This window comes from Camelus ferus, chromosome 10 (genome assembly GCF_009834535.1).
Source record: "Camelus ferus isolate YT-003-E chromosome 10, BCGSAC_Cfer_1.0, whole genome shotgun sequence".
NCBI lineage: Eukaryota > Metazoa > Chordata > Mammalia > Artiodactyla > Camelidae > Camelus > Camelus ferus.
The window spans coordinates 10,436,181-10,453,312 of record NC_045705.1 but is presented as its reverse complement, the minus strand read 5'-3'; the positions used below and the strand labels follow the sequence as shown (position 1 = coordinate 10,453,312).

At 38.8% G+C, this 17,132-nt stretch overlaps 1 protein-coding gene across 1 annotated transcript in view; it reads right to left on the bottom strand.

Moving 5' to 3' along the window:
* Positions 1-6,354: 6,354 nt before the first annotated feature.
* The window catches only part of TYR (tyrosinase), a 66,864-nt gene continuing 56,086 nt past the window's right edge, over positions 6,355-17,132 (bottom strand). The window contains 3 exon segments of the mRNA XM_006192400.2: positions 6,355-6,688; positions 6,690-6,739; positions 13,307-13,488. Of these exon segments, the coding sequence (XP_006192462.2) occupies positions 6,512-6,688; positions 6,690-6,739; positions 13,307-13,488 (409 nt within the window). The 3' untranslated portion in view covers positions 6,355-6,511.

Sequence of the window (17,132 nt, the reverse complement as noted above, 5' to 3'; positions counted from 1 at the left end):
AGAATGTATATTGGTCTAGATCCTGAGGGAGCTGGTCAAGATGGGAAGAACCATAAAGTTGAGTAAGGAAGACTTTATGGAAATCAGAATATCTCCCATTATACAGAATTTAATATCTTTGAATGAATCCCAGAAGATGGTGCTTCCATGCTCACAGGCTCACTCTGGAGAGTTGAGAACTTTACGGCCCGCACTGAGTGAAGGAGCAAGGTCAGAACTTCGATGGCTGATGCTGGAGGGGGGATCAAAGAGCAGGTCGGAATGGATATCATAGACAAGGCTGGGAAAACCGCCGGCTGATCATGTTCCATGGCAAGGCTTCAAGAAACTACTGTTTACCAAAGTGATAACGAATTACTGATGAGAAGGGCACCCGTATTTTTAAGGAGCTCGGTGGTGTCTGTACTCTGTAAGTCAGGGCTAATTGCAGGAGATGTAGCTTTAGAACTGGGATCACTGATTCCAGTGGGGACCACAGGATACTAACACTGTATGGCAAAGAGGATGGGACAGTGGGCACATGACCATGGGATCCAGTGGTCCCCCACCATGAAGCTGCTGGTTTGTCCATTTGATGGTAAATGAACATGAACGGCGGCTGTGGCCAGAGAATGGCTCGGAGTATGGAGGGTCTGGTTTTACCATTTGTGATGGTTTTTGCTATGTCAGCTTGGCTCTGGTGAATGACAGTTCCCGGAGTCTCCTTTCTAGTATCTTTCTAGTATGGACCTTGAGGCATGTTCTCTCACAAGACCTATAGGAGGGATTTTGTAGCATACATACATTTTTTCCAGTTATTTAGTCAAATGTTAATCTAAGTGATACTGTGAAGGGATTCTGCAGATATGACTGAAGTCTCTAATCAGTTGATTTTAAGGAAATCAAAAAGGAAATTATTCTCAGTGGGCCTGACAATTGTTGTAAAGCCTTTGAAACTGGGTTTTGACCTTTCCTGAGTACAGAGACTCCCCCTGGTGACCAGGTTGTTCCTCATGCTCTTGGGGTTCCAGTTTGCTTATCTTCCCTTCCTAACTGCTTGCCCTAAGGACTTCAGATTTATTTCACCAGCCTCTCATAATGTAGATGATTCCTTTAAATAAACAAATATTTATATATATTTAATAAACAAATATATATATAATACATATATATATATATATGTATGTATTCATCTTAGGTGCAGAGCTTCCTGCAGGGTTGGCTGAGAACTCAATTATGTTACATTTTCTCTTACTTCCACCCCCTGCTTCCTTTACTCCCTTAGAGGTGTTAGTCCTGCAAGGACTCCTTAACAAACCTCCTGCAAGAAAATTTCTGCCTTGGTCTGTTTCTGAAAGAACCCCAAACAAGAACCCTCCAAATTTAGAGGTAGAAGAATTGAATCTATAAGAGATGCTGAGAAGGAAGAGAAGCCAAGGAGGAAGAAGGAAAACCATAAGTGGATTACCTCTCAGAAACCACAAGAAAAGCATTAAAGAAGAGAGCAATACGAAGTTTATAATGGTGCCCAGGGATCAAGTAAATGCGTAACAAAATGTCATCTGATTTGTCAACATAGAGACCATTAGCGATCTTGGTAAGAAAACTTTCATGGAGAGATAGGGACAGAAGACAGGTTGGGGTGGGTTGAGTAGTAAATAGGGGACAAAGAGATAGAGAGCACAAGCTTAAAACAGTTAAGAAGCTTGAGTGTAACCCAGAAATAGGGCGAAAGCTGAGTGGATGGTATCAGTGGAGAGCAAATTTTTTTTAAGATGAGCGTGACTAAATGCTGACGTGTTAAGGATTCTACAGAGTGGGAAGTGATAAAGATGCAAGAAAGAAAAAGCGGAAAACCAATGAAGTCAGGGCCCCAGGAAGTTCAGAAGGATTGTGATACCAAAATTACAGAGCGATGGGACAGGAAGGACACTTATATGGAAGTAGCAGGGAATCAAAGAAGATGAGTAAAACTGAAACATAAGAAGTTTATAGATTTTTCTGGCAGAAAAATAGATTTCCTATTTGGCAGTTTCACATATTTATTCACAAAGTTCAACATTGCAATGTTATCAATAGTCCCTAATCCACATGTGCATGTATGTTTATTTACATACATCTGCACCTGCATATATATACACACACACACACAATATATATATATATATATATAAAACCTGCGTCTGTAATTGTATATATAGCTGTATCTATATTTCTATCTGTACCAAAGGACTTTATACCTTAATAAACTGGCAAAACAGTAGAATAACAAGAACACTAATGAACTAACGTTGTCACAACTGCGAAGGAAGAATTCTGTTTTGTGATTTTATAGCTACCTTTATCTCTCTTCAGCTGCTCTGAATTTCTTGATTTGAGTTAGGCCATAGGGCAGCAACCTTTTTCAATGAAGATTTATGAAAGGAAGCAGTACTTCAAACAGCAGTTAAGGCCTTGAGTTCCTCTCGGAGGGAACTGCACCCCTTCCTCCTCCTTCTAGGCTCTCTACCTGCACATCTTCTTCTGCTTTCCTTTGGATCTCTTATTTGTGGACTCCATCTCTGCATTTTTAAATCTACGCAACCCTTCTCAAAAGTACTGTGGCAATTCGTTACAAAAGCCATGCAAATATTCATCTGCTTTGACCCAGAGGTTCTACTCCTGGAAAATAATTCAAGTGAAATCAGATGCCAAGTGCACGAAGATATTCGTTACAGCACTAAAAATAATTTAAAAGCTAGATGAAACCTAAATGTTCAGTAACAAGTTTAAGATACGACATCTCAACATAATTGAAAAACAATGACATTGATAATCATGAATCATGTAGGAAGCACTGGATTCAAATCCCAGCTAAATTACCTAAACTACAGAACAGCTGAGAATAGACAAGGTCCAGCTCCCATTCAAGCCACAGTCTCCTCATTTAAAAACACAAATAACACTTATACTGATAACACGAAGATTAAAGATCAATTAACATATATGAAATGTTTAGCACAGTTCTTAGAACATCATAATCACTCACTACATTTAACATCTTTGCTTTTATTTTTAAATAAGGAATTAGAAATCACCATAATAATGAGTATGAGATGTGCAAGAATTGGTAGATTAACATGAAGTTACAAGAATAAACTCTTACACTGCTATTAAAGGAACTCATAAAACAATTAGGTAACACATGGGCTATATCGAGTTTTAATAAGGCTTCTATTTAAAAGAACATTCTTAAAGTATTCCTATATAGTTTAAAATAGCTGAAGGATTTGAAAGCCCTTAAGACCTCCGAAGGCAATTTTATATTCATTATATTGTACAAACTGGCAAATGCTTTTGAAAATCAGCAACATAAAGTTAAAAAAGAAAAAAAAATGCATTTTAGCAGCTTTCAGAAAGAGTCTAATCAGAAGGTGAGTGGACTTTTGTTCTACTGACGTGCCCTTCAAAATAGCACAAGCTCACAATAGGTGGCCCCAGTGAGGCCTTTTTTGATGATGACAAAGAAAACTGTTCCTACAGATGAAAGCCCATATAAACAAGGAAAAGGCTATTTAAAAACACTCACAATCAGTGCCAGTTGTCAGCCTGCTAGAGACACTGGTTGAAATGACTTGTACCCATCACATATTTATTTCTACAGATGGAGAATTATAGAATTGACTTGTTGGAAAGGTCGGGTGCTAAAAATACTCTTTAAAAATAAAATAAAACAGAAAGAGGAACAAAAAGAGCGGCAGCAGCTTATTTTTTTCTCTGTAACAAAATGTGACTTAACAATGTAGCAATGGAAACAGAGCAGAGCGGAAAACAGCAATTGATAAAATTCACACTATAAAACAATGCCACAGAATATAATGTCCATTAGAATTTAATGAAACTGCCAAGTATCTTGAAATATCATCCATGCAATTTTGGCACCTTATTGAGAAAAGCATGGAACCAGCGTGGTGGTGGTCTTATCACAGATGTTGCCGCCACACAAGTGGATGACTTGAGCCTCTGGAGAAACAAAATGTTATTCTGTGTTGAAGTTAAGCGATAAAGGGAGGAATTGCCTTGTGATAAGGAAGAGGATGACTTTCTACAGATCCCCTGGGTAGACTTCTGTTCCTGATGCTTTGTAGAAATGATTTAAAATATCACCTGGACTCCAGGACATAGGAAACAAACTATGGTTACCAAAAGGGAAAGGGCAGGGGAGGGATAAATCAGAGTTTGGGATTAACAGATACTACTATCTATGAAATAGATAAACAACAAGGATCTACTGTGTAGCACAGGGAACTATATTCAATTTCTTGTAATAAGCTATAATGGAAAAGAATCTGGAAAAAAAATATGTATGTGTGTGTATAACTGAATAGCTTTGCTGTACACCTGAAACTAACATAGTAAATCAACTACATTTCAATAAAAAATAAAATAAAATAAAATAAATACCATCTGGACTGAAACTGTAACTTCAAACAAGAAAAAAAAAAAAAACCTAAGTAACTGTTTACATTCTGAGATCAGATTAAAGGCAACCACAATCTCCGTTACTGCTTCTCCAGAATCCTTTTCAGACTTATCCAAATTTCTTTTCCCACTCCTTGCTCTCAGTTTTACTAGTTCCTACTCCCAACTAAATTGAATCCAGTCCTCAAATGCCATTGCTAAATTATTTTAAATCTTGTATTTCTGGTTATGTATCAAGTGGAGGATATAATCTCTAGTATTTGCCCTCTGATTCCACAGACCTCCTCTTTGTCAATGAACATGCTGCTCCCCATCCCTTGCCTGACTTTTTCCCTCTAGGATCAGAAATTAGATAAGCCAGCAACTGATGTCTGATCACTAAAAGGGGTTGGAAGATGAATGTTGCCCTGTAACTGAGTTTATTAGCTATTAGTAATCTCTGAGAGTTGATGACATGACTTCAACAAGAATTGCAAATTCTCATTTGTCCCAGATGACAGTTAGCCAAAATCACTCGACCAATGCATACAATAGGGTGATGTTTACTTTTCTTTGAAATTCAAACTGGGACTAAGCAAAATGTAATCATTTAAGATTACTTGGTCTTGATTTTAGGTCTTTTCTAGATAAAGGCATTTTTAGGAGCTCAAACTTTTTCACGTGGATCATTTCTAGCTGCATTCATAAACAATCTGAACACTACACTCCAGGCCTTATAGGAATTACTGGATATTTTAGTTGAAGTGTACCATACAGGTCAGTGGATTTCCTCTTAAATATCATCCCAGAGATGTGGAGGTTTAGTTGCCAGACCCAGGCAGGCTTCTGGGAGCTTGGGTTGAACAAACCTGTCTTAAAAGCATGGCCATTATGAGAGAGTGAAAAGACATTGTTTAGAAAGGAGGGTAGAAATAGAAGTCAGGTGGTCAAACTGAGGTATGTATTCGGAAACACTGAGCAGATAAATACGAACTAGACATAAAGGAACTAAAGAGACTGGGGATACCAGGACAGAGCAGTTGAGTTTGGGTGAGAGGGAGGAGTTTGGAATCTGGCGAAACACACTGAAATACTGTGGCAGGCTCACAGAGACTTTTTATAGAGCACGTTTGGCTGTTGCTTCTGAGTGGGGCGTTGTTACAAGCCCCGAGACAATTTAAATAGGTATGACTATAGACTGAATACTTAAATTCTCTTTATAGAATGCAAGTCAAATTAGCCATCCAACCTGTATGTGAAGAATTCCAGTGGCAGCCACTTATTATCTTCCATGGATGTCCAAGTGTTGGAAAGCTCTGAGTATTGGACAGTTTTTCCTTTCATTGCACCAAAATGGATCCCCTATAACTTCCACCCCCTGCTCCTAATTTTTAATGCTCTACATTGCCATAATACAAATGGAATATCAATTCAACTATTTTTAGAAATCCAACTAGACCTAAAAATTCAAGTAGCAAGATTATCTAGACATACTAATTTAAGGTCTTAACAGCCAGGAAAAACAGAAATAAGTTATTTTACTAGAACTACAGACAGGCTGATATTCACACAGTTGTTCTCTACACTTCAAATGTTTTGTAGCATTTTAAACATTCTCTGATACGGTTTTCTAGGAGATTAAAAAAAATTCTTAATAGGATTATTATCGCCACCGTCAACATATTTAACGAGCACATCTTGAGACAGGCACTTAGTGGAACTTGCTGCAGGGACGGGCCCCTGTTTTCAGTGACCTTCAAATGTACAGTCAGAGCTACGGCAGGAAAGAGCTGGAATCATTCTGATTTTTTCAGCTACAGCTAGCAGCTACTCATTACCAAATGGCACCCTTTCCCTGGAAATATGGGCTTGAGGGAAACTGTTCAGGGAATGATCAAAATATAGCAAAGTGAGCATAGGGGCTTCTACCTGAGTTGGAGGAAGGGCACACTCTGTACTAGATTAAAATTCTGAGAATGGTCTTCCCAGAGGAAGGCCAAGGATGTCTGCTGGGACCACCCCTGGGGCCTTGAACATCACTTGCGTTAAAGCGAGGTCAGGCTTTTTGACCCTACTCCATTGCCTGGTCCTTTTATAAATGGCTCTGGTACAGCAGGCTGTGGTAATCCTCCTTTTCCATGAGAAGTGGCTCCTTTTCTTCAGGAAGCTGCTTTCTCTTTCGACGACATAAACGGCGAGTGAGTCCGCCCAGCACAGCCGTGAGGACAGACCCCACCAGGGCTGCCCCGACGAGCCACGGCCAGATCCTGGCTTGCTTGTTCTAAGTACGGCTTAATGTAATCTTGAAAAAAGTCCGGGTCTGAAATAGAAAGATATCTCAGTGTTCCTACTATTGTCACTGTCGTCGTCATCATCATCATCATCATCATCATCATCATCATCATCCTTAATTAACATCGCACTTTGGAGTCAGACGCTTGGCCAGCTCTGCTACTTACGAGCTACAAGAGCTTGAGAAAGTTACCGCTAACACTCCTAACACGTCTGTTTCTTCATCAGGGAAATAGGAAAAACAATGTCACCTTATTGGGATGCTTTATAGTTTATTGATAATATCCGATCTGTAAATTGTACACTGCCTGCCCCCAAGTCAGCCACTGTAACTCTGTTGGCTATTTATTCTGGTATTGGTCCTCCAATTTCTAAATAACAGGCAAACATCACTCTCTCTCTATTCATCAAGTTTATCTCTGGAGCTCCTCATATATAAGCAATGATTGAAGCTCTCTTACAACTTCCCTTTTCTTTCTTCCATCTTTTCAGTATAATAGTATATTTGGGGTCAAATCCACACCTAAGATTTATATTATTTTTTAATGGAGGTACTGGGGACTGAACCTCCAGGACTCGTGCATGCTAAACACATGCTCTACCACTGAGCTATACCCTCCCCACCTCATGCTTTTAGTATTTAAATATTATTCAGTAATTGAACCAAATATTATTCTATGATTACATTTCCTTTCTTAAATTATATTCCCCTTGGAGCTAATAATTTATTACATCCATTTGCTTGATTTTAATGTGCCCATCACTATCTATAAGACATTCTAAGATACTCTATATCCATTTTGTGATACAAAGGAAAGAAGAGAGTGCATCTTGGGTTTACCTTGCAGAAAATTGGGGCGGTGACTTAAGTTACTGTTTTTAACACATTTAAAAATCATTTTGAAAATGAGACTACAAATGCCTAGTTTACATTGCTATTAGTCACTTCAATGTATAGTACACTTAAGTTGTCTGGCAAAACGCAGATTACATAGAGGTTCCATATTAAACACGATTTTCTTATTGCTTAAGGCTCAGCTCAAGTGCTTTCACAAGTTTTAAATACTATGTCTATGTCTGTCCTTCCGTTATGCAGCTTCTCTTATAATTTATCCACTTCAGTTTGTTTCACGTGGTCTCAATTTTTACTGTCACGAATGGACTGTCTCCTTTGAAACACTCTTCATATTTCTCAATGGCTTCACCCTAAAATTTAGGCTTTTCTTTCTCAGTTATTTGGTTTTCAGCCTCAATAGTGTACCTTTAAGTTATTTCTTAACATCGTAAGTTTTCTATCATCTTTACCTACTTAGAATTCCAGTGTTTCTTGTTGCCCATCCTCTTCAGAACAACCATGTAGGTTTCTGTTTGTTTTGTTCTCTGTCATTTCCAAAGCACATTCACATGCCTATTTGTCCACCCAACAAATGCAGGAGGTGGTTCAAAATCATTATCCTAATTTAATGAATTAGAAATCTGTAACTTAGAAAGGTTGCCTGTAACTATTTAAACCCTACAATGTATGTATAACCCCTGGTAATGATGCCTTGCAATTTATAACTGTTACTGATTCTTGTTATTCCACAATAATCCCATCAATATTTCAACTGAACCAGCTTCCAGTGAGAGATTTTCTCTCTCAAACCTGCTTTGATCACTGATTCAGCTCAGCTCTCTCTTCTGGATTCTCAGACTCTTTCTTTACTCCTTTGTGACACTTAGCACAATTGTCTCTGTGTTGTCATTATTTCTATGTATGCCTTATTTTTCAGGCGTGATCACAAACCCTTGAGAGTGAGTATCATGTTTACCTTTCGCCCTCCTATTCATTCACTTATGCATCCATACGGCAGTGTTCCCTGCGGCCCGTCACATGCCAGAAGGTGGTCCAGGCACTGCGTATGAAAGGCTGAGTAAGCAGAGCCTCTGGCCTGAGGGAAGCAATAGTGGAAGAGGAGAATGATAGGAAAACAAGTCACGGTAAGAGGAAAGCCGCTCTAATGAAAGTACGTGAAAGATACAATGGGATCAAGGGGGGAAGACCTCCTCTATCTGTCTGGGGAAGGCATCCCAGGAGACTGTCCCACTGACTAAAAGAATGAGCTAAAACTTGAGTGTGGGATGCTGACAGCAAGCCATCCCAGGTAGAAGGAACAGGAATGCACCTGCGTATACACATAGGCGGGTGAACAAATCCGTGAAGTTCCCATCAAACCCCATGTGCAGAATAAGACACTCCAGTTACTGTGAAAATGTCTCCTCATTTTTAAAATCAAATGTCCAGATCTTTTGAGATATACTAGAGGAAGGAAGCTCTTAACAAAACAGTACCATATAGAAAGCAGAATTCCATTTTCCAGCAGCATCAAGGACTCAGTCTTTCATTGCCAAAGCTTTTTGGTCTCGCCTTTTAAATAGCTTTGCGTACAACAAAATCACTTGCTACTCAATTTTTAAAAGCATCACTAAATTTAATTCTAAGAGAAATGTTTGACTAAAGCGAAAAGACATCAGCTGCCTTTTATGGAAGATACAAGTAATTATAAACACGAGTGCTTAAATGATGAGCAATTAACTGCTTGAACCAAATAATGTCAAGAAATTTTAAAGAATTTTTTAGTAAGCTTCAATCTCACCAATGAATAAAAATTTATCTTTTTTTCAAGTAAACTCCTTGAAGGTACAACAGAAGAAGCTATAGAATAATTCATAAATTAGAAAAAAATAGGCAATTGCTGCTGCTTCTTTTAAAGTAAAATGTCTCTAAAATTAACGGCGTAGATCCACAGCTGAATGAGAACTACTCTAAATAGATACAACACTTCAAATCGATTTTATTTTTTAAAATTTAACTAGACTACATAACAAATACCTTTAAGACCCTATTGTGACTCTTTGGGCTTCCCCTCCCTTTTCCCCTCTAATGGTTTTTGTTGCCTTTTCAGTAAAAAGGACGCATTTGGACACTAGGGAAGGAACAATGAGGTGGAACCTATGTGGAAGGACAGAGAGGTATAAAGGGAACCCTCTCTTCTGTGCAGTGATGGAGAGAGAATTCGTTGGGGATTCAATATTTGCCACTTACGAGCTTTGTGACTTTGAATTTGTCACTTTGTCTGTCGGCTCTCAATCTACTTACCCATGAAACAGAATAAAAATCACTACTATTGTAAAGATGGGCAAAGATGACAATCGATGTGCTGATGTCTCGCACATTGCGATGTCTCTGCAGGCCAGACTCTCCTCTGAGGTCAAGGCTGTTCAACTGCCTCAGAGACACGCCCACCCTGGCGTCCCACACCAGCCCATTTCACTGTGTCACAGACACCACCTCGGCGTTCCCTCCACGTCTGGCCCTGCTCCTGTCGCTACTATCTCAGTGAATCTGATCACCATTCATCATTTCCACAGGCCAGAAGCTTCAAGGTATCTCTAATATCTCCTTCTTTCTCACCTAATATATAAATCATTTCTCAAGTTCTGTAAATTGTATCTACACGATGATATCAAATTCTGTGGCCCTTTCCACCTTGCCTCCTGCCACCACCACTGCGATTCAGACTTCCTTGACTCTCCCCAGGATGTCTGCAACAACATTTCCACTGGTCTCCCTGAAGGTGCTTTGCAGCCACTACAAAACTTCCTACAGGCCGCAACAACCGCAACCTTATAAAAACTCAAACTTGACTCTGATCTGTTTAAAATCCATTAATGGCTCTGTTATTCTAGCAAGTAGGGCCAACATCCATAATCAAGACCTGCTTTTCCACTAATTAATTCTTCCCGTCATGCTGATGCTCTCTGAAATGTCACTTCATCGACCCCTAGAGATAGACACATCTCTAAGTAAGATGAGTCATTAGGTAAGTAGTCGTGTAAGGTCTTTCTCTTTTATTAGGATATAAACTCTGAAGATAAAGACTATGTTGTTTACCATCAAACCCATAGTACCTAAGAGAATGATTTGTACAAGGTAGACATTAAATATATGTATGAAGAAAGAATAAATAAACCAATCAAATCACTAGAAAATACCTAGTGTGATAGAAGACTTGAAATGCATTAAAAAATATCTAAAATGACCTTGGTATTAAAAGGGGTGACATTTTTTCCAGTAAGCTTTACCTACATGGATTGGTTAAGAGATACCATCCTTCATGGTAAATATCACTTGCATTCAAGTTAATTCATTGATTTCACCCCGTACCAGATACCATTTGGTACTTAGCCTGGAGAAGCTTGCAAGATATCAATTCCGATTTTGTAGGGCTCACAGCCAAGGTAGGGAGGGGAAAGATTCACTATATAGAAAGAGTACCACGTAACTCATATAAGGAAGTGAGTAAACATGACTACGGATGTCTAAAAATGATTTCATATCTGAGAGTGTGGCAAATGGATAAATAGGGTCAGAATTTAGCCAGAGAGAGTAGCACCATCAGAAACAGGAGCCCATGAAAGAGTCTATTATGTTCTTGAAATGGAAGCCATAAAACTCGAGTGGTGAATTTTTGAAAAATCATTACCAATATGCCCCTTTCTTTACGTTCTGTGGGTGGGTTTAGAGGGAAGGGGAAATGTTACTTGAGGCCACTCCTCATTTTGACTCATGGGAAGCCCCTGCCCTACCCACGCCCACCCGCCGCCACACCCCCTGTTCTCGGTGATCTCTATGTTTTCAAGGCCGCTTTAGCATTCCTTCCACCGGCTGTGATCTTCAGATCGAGCAAAACAGGTCAATCAAACCCGTATCTGTCCAGCTAATGCTTTCCCAAAGGGCAAGGAAAGGTTGATAGAACACAGGTTCTCCTGTTGGCCTTAAAATGAGATTCTGCTCTGCCACGTACTAGCCAGATGGCCTGGGACAAGTTATTTATATTCTTTAAGCCACTTTCTTCTCATCTATGATCAGGAAAATGAAATAACAGTGGCCACTTCACAGGGTAGTTATGAAGAGGAAAGGAAATAATGCCCAAAGCACACCTGGAAGAGTTCCTGGCACCTAAGAATATTCATTATGTGTCAGCTGTTATGAAATGACTCAACTCATCTCCTCGGTGCAGTTTTCCATTGCTCCAAACAGGAGAATTTAGCATCCTGGAAATACCCCTATTTTTTTTTTTGTTGTTGTTGTTGTTGTTATTCTATTAGTTTAGAATTTTCCCTGTCCTTCTCTACCTGCCACCTGCCTGCTTGTTCTTCAAGGCCTGGTCTTGTCTTTCTAGGTTGAAATATTCAGAAATCACTGCTACCTCTTCTGTGCTCCTGTCGGATTCCGTTTAAGATTCCTTTACTGCACTCAACACAGCCTGATGTTTCAGGCTTTCCTGCACAACTGTCTGACTTCCACACTGAATTCTGAGCTCCTCCAAGGTCTGGGACTATGTCAGTCATTTATGTGCCACTAAAGTCTAGCGCAAGAGGTAGGAAGTTGGTAAATGCCATTCGTTTGTCCATTTTGTTTTACTAATCTGTTCCCATGAATTATCAATGAACATAATGAAGCATCAATGTTTGCTGAATTCCTCTTATCCACAAGCTGTGTGTTGTTTTACTGGCTTTTAGTTGCTGACCATCTTGTGTTACAATGGAGAGGATCCCAGTAGTGTTGAAATCTGGCTTTTCCACATACTGGTGTTTGACATTGGGGAAGCCACATAAATTATTTCAGCATCAGTGTCCTCATCTCATCCTAGGGATCATAATACTTACCTAATATATGGTTGATTAATAATGCAGGTATGTGTATATATGCAGGGCTGGGACATTATGCTGCACACCAGAAATTGACACATTGTAAATGACTGTACTTCAATATAAATAAATAAGAATAATCAAAGGAGAGAATGGAATAAAAAAAAAAAAATGCACGTATGGTATGTAGCCGGCTCTCCAGTAGGAGGAGACATTACTATCTGTTCCTCATTTATCGAGAAGGTACTGCCGGTTCTACTCAGGGGGATTATGTAAAGCCCAGATCTAATTGCAGTCCTAGAGTTTTATGTTAGCACCTTAATCAGAGTCATAGCAATTATCATTGTAACAGCTATTATCATTATTATTATCAATCAGGTTTAACATCAAAATGTTGACCAACTTTTTTGGTGACCCTAGCAGGAAATTCCCAAAGATGATTCAAACCTGCTAGGTGTTTACCGCGTGCCACGCTGCACCAGGCTTGTTAACACAAAACATCCATTTAATTGCCACACTATCTCTTTGAGGTATCCTGTTCTCAATATTTTAGGTTTAGAAACTGAGATTCAGGGAATTGAAGTAAAATTTCCCAAGATCACCCAGAAGTCAATTTATAGAGTCATGAGTAAAACCCATTTTGTTTTTGTGGTTTTAATTCCAGTGCTCTTCCCACGGTTGCCATACACGAAATGCCATCTCTTAAGCAGGATGAATGTGAAAAGATTCTTGCAACTTGGATCATGTAGTAATGTACCAGTGATGAGTTAAGGATTGTAGTGCACTTTCCTAACTTAAAGAATTTGGGGATAACATTGTAAAAACATAAGGTTTTGTGCTCTCTTGAAAGAAATTGGTCACACTAGAGTCAGAAATTCACAGGAAAGAAACGGAGCTTTACCTGAATCTTGTAGGTAGCTATAGTCATAGCCCAGATCTCTGGATGAAATAAAGAAATCACCATTTCTGTAGAGAGGTATAAAAGGAACCATGTAGGATTCGCGGTTGTGCCCAATGGGTGCATTGGCTTCAGGGTAGACTTCTTGAAGAGGATGGTGCCTTCGAAGCCACTGTTCAAAAATACTGCAGAGGAAAGGATTATTCAGAGTCAGAAACATCATTTGTAAAAGAAATATTTAGAGTTCTTGAAGTAAAATAACAAGGCATATCTTAAAATCTCAAGCCCTGGACAGATGCCAAATACAGTTTTCATGCTTCGAAAATATTTTGTAAAGCGCCAGTTCATGCTGTCAGGCCTTGATGAAGCTTACTCATTTGTGAGAAATATTAGAGGATAACTTTGAAAAAGGAATTTCTTAGAAGATAAGTGAAACTGACATGACAATTTTAGACCCTTCAGAATGCCACAGAGCAAGTGTAATTATTGGTTGAGTGACAATTAAGCCATAGTCATAAATAAAATATGTTTCTTATCTCAAAGGAAGTTCGCCCAAAGAAAGAACATACAAAACTAAGTTGGAATCAGTACTGGAATTTGGCCATTTTTTTGTTATGGTAGGAGACTTTCAGTCATTTCAACCTCCTTGTTATGTTTGGGGAAGTGTATGCTTAATGAATCTTCGTGGGAGAAAGAGCCCATCTTCCATGGTGGAGGCAAAAAAAAAAAAAAAAAAAGTGGCTTCCCAACTTCCTCAAAAACTAGAGTATGACCGTATGGTCAATACTCAGACAATCAGTCATACCCATCCAAGACCTGGAAACAGGAGACAGTGACACAAAGAAGCAAGGACAATGTAAAACCATCCTAGCAGTGGCAATGACATTGTGCTAAGAACATCCAGTTTTTAAGGGCAGCCAGGCCAGAAGTGCCAGTAAAGGTATCCACTGTAACAGGGAAGCGGGGCGGGGGGTGGGGGTGCAGGGCTGTGTTCTGTAGCATGGTTTTGGAAGATGACTTGGCTGCTGCCTTCCTCCCTTGTTCCCACTTGTTTCTCAATCTGCTTTTCCATGATCTTCTGACCTACCCAATATCTTCTCAGCAAAAATTTTTTCCCATTTAAATCAGCCAGAGTTAGTTTCTGTTGTATGCAATTAAAAACTCTGACTGGAACAAAACCTAAAAAAACTAAGGGATCAAAAATTCCAGTAAGAATGGAAGTGAGACTAAGCCAAAGCAGAGTTTGTAGTGGAAAATGAAAGGTGTGACCAAGAGAATAGCTTTGAATGATCAGAACATATAACTGACATAGAGGGAAGAACCCCAGGTCTGGAGTCAGAGAACTCCCCTTGAGTCTGAGCCCTGTGAGTTAAGAGTCATCATGGCTCTATGCAAGTCACTGAAACTCTTGAAGACTTAGCCATCTCATCCTTAAAAATGCAAGTAAGGATATCTGCCCTGTCCATCTCCAAAGGGATTATCCAAGGTGATACTTGTTATGAAAATGCTAAATAAATGAGCTGTTGTTGCTTCACTCTAGAAGTTAAGCTGGAGGTAAAAGGGCAGTGCACGTTGAGAGGGTGGTGTCTAAAAAAGAAAGTGATAACCTTTCAAACAAACGAATAATGCTTTTGAAAAACACTTTGAAGTATAATAAAGAAGAGAACAAGGAAGCCACATGGCAGCAGTGGTGAGCACATTTTCCATGATGAAAAACAGTTCTATTTGCTTAGTGAATCTCGACTTCAAATACTACTTACGGTCAAAGTTGTTTTTCATTGTGAATTAACTGTGGGATCATCAGGGTGCGGATAAACACTGCAGATCTGGTCCATGAATACCAAATGCTCCCTAAATAGCTCAATTATTAAGTACATTTACTGAGTACTTACCATTTGTCAAGTTTTGGAGAAACGTAAATCTGTATAAAAACCCAAGTTCTGTGGGTTGTGACAAGGGAAATACGAAAAATCTCCTAACCTGTTTAATTTTCCTTTTTTCCATCTGCAAAATGGGAGTGATCCTTATGTCCTGAGGGTATTGTAAGGATTAACTGAAATAACATCAAGTAAGGTATACGGCTACGTGCGGTAGACACATGGTGAGCAAAAGCTATCATCATCCCGGTAACATTTCTTCCTCTTGCTCCTTCTCCTAACGATTCATGTCATACTGGAAGAAATTCATCACTGGGAGATGTGAGACAGGCTATAATAGAAACACCAAAGCCATGTATATGTGAGCTCGGTCTTCAAAAACAGTTATTATTCTTTAAGCAGAAATGGGATAACAGAGGATTCAAGGAGATCAAGATTTCCCTGTGTGTACCTCCATTTCCTCAAATGAAGATTTTAGGAATTGGCTTAACAAATAAACCCCAAATTCTATTCAAGATCTGTAATTTTATGAATTAGTCTTTTTATTTAAAAAATTTTTAAATTTAAAAAAATTTTAATATTTAATATATTTTTAAAAATTCTTATTTATTTTAACTTCTACAGTTATCTTCTTTTCATGAAGTATTGCTTGTTCATTATATATAATTCAGAAAATGTAAACAAGCAAAAAGGAGATAAGAAAAAAATCACATGCTCCTTATTTTTGTTACAGTTTTTTAAAATATGTATATATTTCATTACGTATATATTTTAACAAAAAACTCTGTGTTATACACAGTATTTTATAAGACATTTTATTTGTACTAAGCAATGTTTAAACAACATTTAAACAGGTTTAAACAATGTTTACCAGTTTTCAAGTGGTGAATCTATTTTTATAAAGAGAAGGAGGCCCTCTGATAATTAATCTCTCCCTGATCCCTGTTAAACTTTGACTGATTTAGAAAGAGCCCAATATCCAATGAGCTACTAGATGGAAGCTTGAGGCAAAAATTGTGCCCTTTGTCAATTGAGAAAAATTACTGCTACAGTACAATTTATAAATAATCTTGTTTCTGCCAAGAAATAAAATTTTTTTTTACCTAGGTGGGACAAGGACATAAATTCTTAGCACCAAAAGATATACTGGATGAAACCATTAATGTGCCCACCCACCTTATCAACCTTTTAAAATGAAGATATTAATCTTGCTTAAATTCTTCATCAGTGGTTCTCATCTTCAGTTAATCTCATCAAACCATGCCTAGAATGGCTTACGTCGGAATACTAACTTTAACTTGGATAATCACACTGACATTTTGGGAAGAAAATTATCCTCTTACCAAAGATTCATTTTAACTGCATCTAGATGGCTTTCTGGAAGTCTGAGAACAATGAGATGCACAATAAAGGGTTTAGGAAAAGGTTAAGATGAGCGCAGATGGAAGCAAGAAGAGATGTGTTTCATACATAAAAGCAACATGGAAGTCTGGTCACTCCCATCCTTACAACAAGACAAAGCTGGAGAAATGGAAACTCACCAACTTTTCTTGGACCTGTGAGAAAACAGAGGTCACAGGGCAAACTGCTTCCCCTAAAACTGCAGAGATAAGTGTGTCTGGAGGAACTCAACTGAGAAGCAGCTGGACGCATAAACTTAAACACTTTGATGACTGGCTGGAGGTTGAGATTGGACTACTGGTGATGGTGAGAAATTCCTGGGAGTCATAGTCTTACGGGGATTCCCGTGCATTTGCGGGTTTTTATCTCCAGGAACTCTGCCAGATTTTCACAATGAAGATCTGAGAGAGATCTTCTCTTGGTTCTGTCAGAGGGTGGGGAGGGAGAGAGTGACCACTGTGAAATGTGCCCAAAGTCTTCTCCACACCAAAGCCCTTTAATCCAGGGGAAATAACTTCCAGAGGCTTATCCCAGTTAGGGGAAGGGAATTC